The 5983-nt window shown below is 36.1% G+C and overlaps 1 protein-coding gene across 2 annotated transcripts in view; it reads left to right on the forward strand.

Annotated features, from left to right (window-relative positions):
- Nucleotides 1-5983, forward strand: part of LOC122324584 (nesprin-1-like) — a 99614-nt gene that overhangs the window by 42555 nt on the left and 51076 nt on the right. For both annotated transcript variants that reach the window (XM_043219118.1, XM_043219117.1), the window contains 9 exons: nt 152-295; nt 1343-1498; nt 2528-2692; nt 2803-2975; nt 3102-3255; nt 3416-3559; nt 4175-4339; nt 4438-4755; nt 4855-5010. In XM_043219118.1, coding sequence (XP_043075053.1) covers nt 152-295; nt 1343-1498; nt 2528-2692; nt 2803-2975; nt 3102-3255; nt 3416-3559; nt 4175-4339; nt 4438-4755; nt 4855-5010 — 1575 coding nt within the window. The remainder of the gene's footprint in view (nt 1-151; nt 296-1342; nt 1499-2527; nt 2693-2802; nt 2976-3101; nt 3256-3415; nt 3560-4174; nt 4340-4437; nt 4756-4854; nt 5011-5983) is intronic.

Genomic DNA, 5983 nt, shown 5'->3' on the forward strand with positions numbered 1-5983 from the left:
ATTTAATTTAATTATTTTATTTCTCACTGTTTACTAGTTGCTTATTAATTTGTTAATTGTGAGAATGGGACCTTAAAGTAAAGTATTTATACATTTAAAGCCCTGTAAAGCTTAAGTAACATATGTAGCGTCTTTGAATATATTCTTTCAGGTCTTGCAGTCACAGATGCAGGACTTTGAGGCAAGTGTGGAACCACTTCAAGATTGGCTAAACAGGACTGAGATCAGTGTGCAAGAGAGCAGCGCTCGCCTCCATGACCTGCCTGCCAAACGACTAGAGCTCTCCAAGCTTCAGGTAAACCCAAATAGTCTTATTGGCTTATTTATACTTATTCATAAGAACTTTGATCTGCCAGAATGAAATCAATCAGTACTATTAAAGATTCCAGTCCTCACTGACACTACCTTGAGAATCAGTGTAATGTAATTCGTTGACAGAAAAACATTTGATTAACGATCAATAGATTATGCATTAAACATTTAGACGATTAAAAATACATTTTTCTTCTTTTCAAGTCCTTTGAACATAATCTAGCTTTTTAAACATGTAATTAAATGATCAGATGAAATCAGCTAACTGTGGCAGTGGATTTTGCAGTACTTAAGCTCAATTAAATGAGTTGAACAGAAGTAGGATCTGCTGGAGATAACAAAATAAACCATGTCTGTCAACGATGATTCTGCTGAGTCAAGCTTTTTGCCACAATTGAGGATTAAGCTGACATGCAATTAATTTCTCGCTCTCCAACTGCACTCAAAGAACAAAACCCCCAATGAGCAATTTGACAATAATCAGAATGTATAATAGAGGTTGTAAAGATAAACATTTCTATTTTTGTCTTATCACAAGATCTTTCATCTGTATTTTTGTATTGCTTTTTTCGCCTGCTGGGGTCTTTTGTCTGCTCTGTTGGCAATTACATTTCCAACAGTGTATCTGTAGAGTGTGTGGAGGTCCTCTGAGTGATTATCCATCCCCTCCCATCTCCCCTTCCCCTGCTTTTACCCACTTTCCCTCTTAATCCCTTTATCCCCAGAGTGCACCCAACATGATAGACTCTATTATCATGAACTGTGTCTGCCTAACTGACAATTTCACAGTCTGCTCTTTTTCCATCTAGAGAAAAGAAGCAAGAAATTTGCTTGTGGTGGTCTTTTGTGCCCTGATGTATTTAGTGTGTTTAGTAAAAGTTTTGTTGTTGCTATGAGAACTTGACTTGTCTATCTCAGCGGATGTGTTTAAAAGCTTATGTTGGCTTGAGGTTTTTCATGGCATGAACATTCGTCTTTAATCTTCTGTGACCCCCCGCTTGCCACGTGACCCCTGATTGCACACCCTCAGACACTGCTGGAGGAGATGCGCTCCAGAGAGTCTGAACTGGCAGAGCTGAGAGGGCGAGCACATGGCCTCTGGGAGGGTCAGGGTGCTGGGAAGAGCTTTGTGCATCGGGTCTGCCAGCTAGCTGCATGCTACTTGGCCTTGAGCAACCTGATTAAGGTAACCTCCTTTACCTGTCTGTTTACCTGGTTAGTCCTGTGTTTGCTCTTTCATTGTTACCAATGATTATGATGGAAGATGAGCTCATTTAGGAGAGCTCCTTTAGGAGAGTTACTATATGCTTTAATTTTTCATTGAACTCTGAGCAACAGGTTTCCTTTGAAGTTTCCTTTCAGTTTTTATAGTGTCAAGGGTTTCGGTTTAAAATGCTAAGTGACAGTGGTAAGATTCTATTGATATGCTTTTATTTTGGAGAAAGTCGTCTGTTGCATTTGTGGATTTTTTTTCTCAGTACATCGGATCAGTTAAATTTGTTTCTGTTTTCTTGACTGATTGTCTACACTATAATATTTTTGTTTAGCAAGGAGCCATTCAATCGATCAAGTCATTAATGTTGCAAAAAAAATTCTCTTTTTAATAAACTGCTGTTAGTTTAAACTTTTAATTTATCATAGGACCTTGAAGTAAAATGTGTCATGGTTTCTACAAAAATATTAAACAGCATATCTAAATTTTTAAATATATTAATATATAAAACTCTCTTTATTTTTGATGACATATAGTTAGAGGTTTCTTTGAGTAAAATAGTTTTTAAATATTAAAAAATATGACCAACTCCATACTTTTGAAAGATTGTGTACTTTCTAAAAAAAAAAAGCAAATTCTTATTTTAGTCTTATTTAAAGTCTTATTTTAAACTCTTAATATATATTAAAACAAAGCACCAAAAACTACAATGCTACAAGTACATTTAGGCATTTCAACACGGTAATGTACAGTATTAAACATTTTAATTTATTCCGACATTTGCATTTACATGTAATATTAACAAAGAATAATACATGTTATTAAAAAAAGCTAGCATTAGATCACTGCAGAAGTTATATACTTTTATTTAATTTAGTTATTTATAAACTTAAAAATATCTAATATAAGCTGATAACCAATATTGTATCATTAATTTGCATCCATACAGACACCTTTGTAAAAAAGACTCTAGTTTTTACTTCTCTCACCTCCCGTTTACAGGAGAAAGTGTCAAGGGTAGAACGAGTTGTGGGGGAGCATCAGCTTTTTTCACAGGGCCTTCAGGAACTTCAGAACTGGGTTTCAGAGTCCCAACAGGTCCTCAAGACCTGCAGATGCCCCACATCTAACAAGAGTGTGCTTATCACCAGAATGGGCCAGCTCGAGGTACATTGTCATTTATTAGACAACTTTCAAGAGATTAGGCTTTCATGAATTATTTTGTAAGTTTAATTTGTACATGCTGGATGTATAACAGGAATTCTGATTTATAACAGACTTTACTAGCCGCTTGTCAGGGGAGAGAAATCCAACTGAAGATGCTCATCACCAGAGGGGAGTCTGTCCAGAGGAATACCTCAGCTGAGGGTGTACCAGTGGTTCGCAAGCAGATTCAGGACCTCAAGGACTCCTGGGAATCACTGTTGTCAACGTCCATACAGTGCAAAAGGTCAGAGAACTACCTGTCTATTACTCCTTGTTTATTTATGTCTTCTTCAGTGGTTTTGCATTTCCTCAGATCATCAAGTGTCTGTGCTCAAGTAGTAGATGTCTCATTTATCTGTTACATTTACAGCCAGCTGGAAGGTGCCTTGTCACACTGGACCAGTTACCAGGAAGATGTCAGTCAGTTTGAGTGCTGGATGGAGCGAGTAGAAGAAAGCCTCGGAAACTCAGACAAACACTACGCAGAAATGAGGGATAAGACAGCCAATCTAGGCCGTGCCAAAGTAATTAATGCTTTTCATATGCATACTTGCGCAAATATATAAAATATGATTATGATATCATAATTTTTCACTAAATTTGGTATTTGAAAAATAGTTGTGTATTCTTACAGTATGTTACTGTTAGAAATACTAATTACTTTAATTGCCATGCTCTGCACAGCTCCTCTATGAGGAAGTTCTTAGCCACTCTAGCCCTTTAGAGACCATTGCGACCAAGGGTTCCAACATGACTGAACATACAGCCACCCAGCAGGAGATCCAGAAACTCAGTGAGAGATATACAGCCATTAAAGATAAAGCAAAGGTAAGCCAGGAATGTCAAACTCTAGGCAGCAGACCAGTGCTTACATTTGATTTTAGTTGTCAAGAAGAATTAAAAACCAACCATTAGTTATGGAGTGCAACAGTAGAGTCTTGTCGGGGAAATTGATTTTTATCAATAACATAAATATTTCAAGACAGACCTACAATGAGCTTTGAAGTTGCTGAGCAATGGTGTTTTTGTAGAAGCCATAAATCAGTATGATTTACACTTATGATTTTTACATTATTTTCTATAAATATAATGTATAAAATGTAATAACCAAATTTTCAGTGAAGAGCTACACCAAATATTACCCTGAAAATATCATTCTGCAATCAGAGAAGTTTCTGTTACCATGGAAACAGAATTTGCGGCCAAAGAGCTAAGCAGTGACCTCCTAGGATTGCACATGAACTATATATATCTATGGATCTAGCTGATGTGATTTGTGGCTCAAAACTCTTTATCGATGTATTTTTATCCCTGTAGAGAAAAAGAATGGATGCAATACGTTTGGAACCAAGCAGCTAAAAAAGTGTTATGCTCTGTTTTTACTCTGTTTCCACTTATTGTGGAATAATATTGTTAAAATAATATTCTCTTCTGGTATTTCAGGCTGCTGTCAGTAAGGCAGAAGAATTGGTTCTGCTTCATCAAGAGTACCAGCGAGGGCTGCACATGTTTGAAGACTGGCTGGAGCAGGAGCAGAACAGTTTGGCCCTCCTCTCACCCCTGGATGAAGACGTAAATTCTCTGGAGAACACTTTAAAAGAGCTGCAGGTTAATATTATGTGATCTTTTTTACGGCTTTAATATTATAGGAAAGAAATATTCTGCAATACCTTATCTTTAATTTTTACTTTTCCTGTCATCTCTAGATGCTCCAGTCTCATTGCCCTAAGGGACATAACTTGCTCAGCTCAGTTCTCGCGAGTCGAGAAAGAGTCGTTCCATGGGGTGCCCCTCAAATTGAGGATAGGGCTTTGGAAACAGCACAGACGGAATGGCAAGGATACCAAGACCGGCTCGCCGAGACTAAAGTCCAAGTAGAGCAGGCCCTCGCAAGGGTTCAGCAACTAGAAGGTTTATTTCAAAGCTTGGACCAGTGGCTGGTTGACATGGAGCTCAAAGTTAAGGTGAGGAGCCACCGTCGCTCTGATGTCACTGCAAAGGAGGCCCAGCTTCAACACCTTAAGGTATGATTCATTATATTTCTGCCTGATGGTCTCAGATTTATTGTACTCTGGTTTCACGTAGATATGTGTTGACCTTTTTCTATCATTCCCTTATTTCAGAGGTGGCAGATTGAGGCTGCTCAACGTCAGGCAGAGGTTGAAGGCCTTAGTACTCTTGCACAGCAAGTCGTTGAGGATGCTCATGTCAGTGGTCGGATCAGTACCAGGGTTACCCAGCTCACTGCCCGCTACCATGCCTTGCTAATACTGATTCAGGCAAGTAGGCTTTGTACATTGTACATATCCTTGATTATTTAAGGAAAGTATGCAGCCTTATTCAAGAAGCTGCCTCAGTCCTTTTACAAATTTTTAAGGTGCATAAATAATCATTTTCTAAATGTAATTGCTTTCCATTACTGTTTTTATCTGTTGGTGTTTCAGTTGTCTTGTTAATTATAGAGACATTCATGTTCATATTGCAGGTTTTGGGATTTTTCTTTTAATTCTGCTCTCACAGTGTGAAAAACAACAGACGCTGTGGGTTTACAATCTGGGCACCTTATTTTCCATGGATTGAACAAAATCCCACTAATTATTCTTCTGGTTTATGCTGGGGATCTCTCAGTTTTCTCCCCAAATCCTAAGTCAATCTCTTTCGCAGTGCTATTGTTAAATACATTTTTATTGAAATTAAGGTAAAATAAAATATAAAATAAAATAGAATAAACTAAAATAAAACAGTAAACTTACTTATTATAAATGTTGTCTTAGAAACTAACCGAAATAACATAGGTTTCAACAGAAGTATTAAATTACTTCTATAATTACTTATATAAAATAAATGAAAACTAAAAATAAATGAAAACTAAATGGTATTATACAATAATAAATAAAAGCCAAGCTAATAAACACACACACACCAATTATTAAAAAAATAGCTCATTTAAAATATTACAAAAAAATTATATAAAAGTAAATAAATGATAATGGTATTTTTTTTTTTTAATTGGCATTATATTTTCATCCTTTTTTATCCTTTACAATTAGCCACCAGTGATATGTTTCTGCAGTACAGAAATGCAATAAACCTGTTGTTTTATTTTTATCTATATATCTATATCTATATCTATGTCTATATCTATCTATCTATCTATCTATCTATATAAAGACACACATAAATAGTATATATTTTTAAAATATTTACGATTATCAGTATTTACATTTGTATAATAAATATTTTTTGTATATT

Source organism: Puntigrus tetrazona, chromosome 20, assembly GCF_018831695.1.
Source record: "Puntigrus tetrazona isolate hp1 chromosome 20, ASM1883169v1, whole genome shotgun sequence".
NCBI lineage: Eukaryota > Metazoa > Chordata > Actinopteri > Cypriniformes > Cyprinidae > Puntigrus > Puntigrus tetrazona.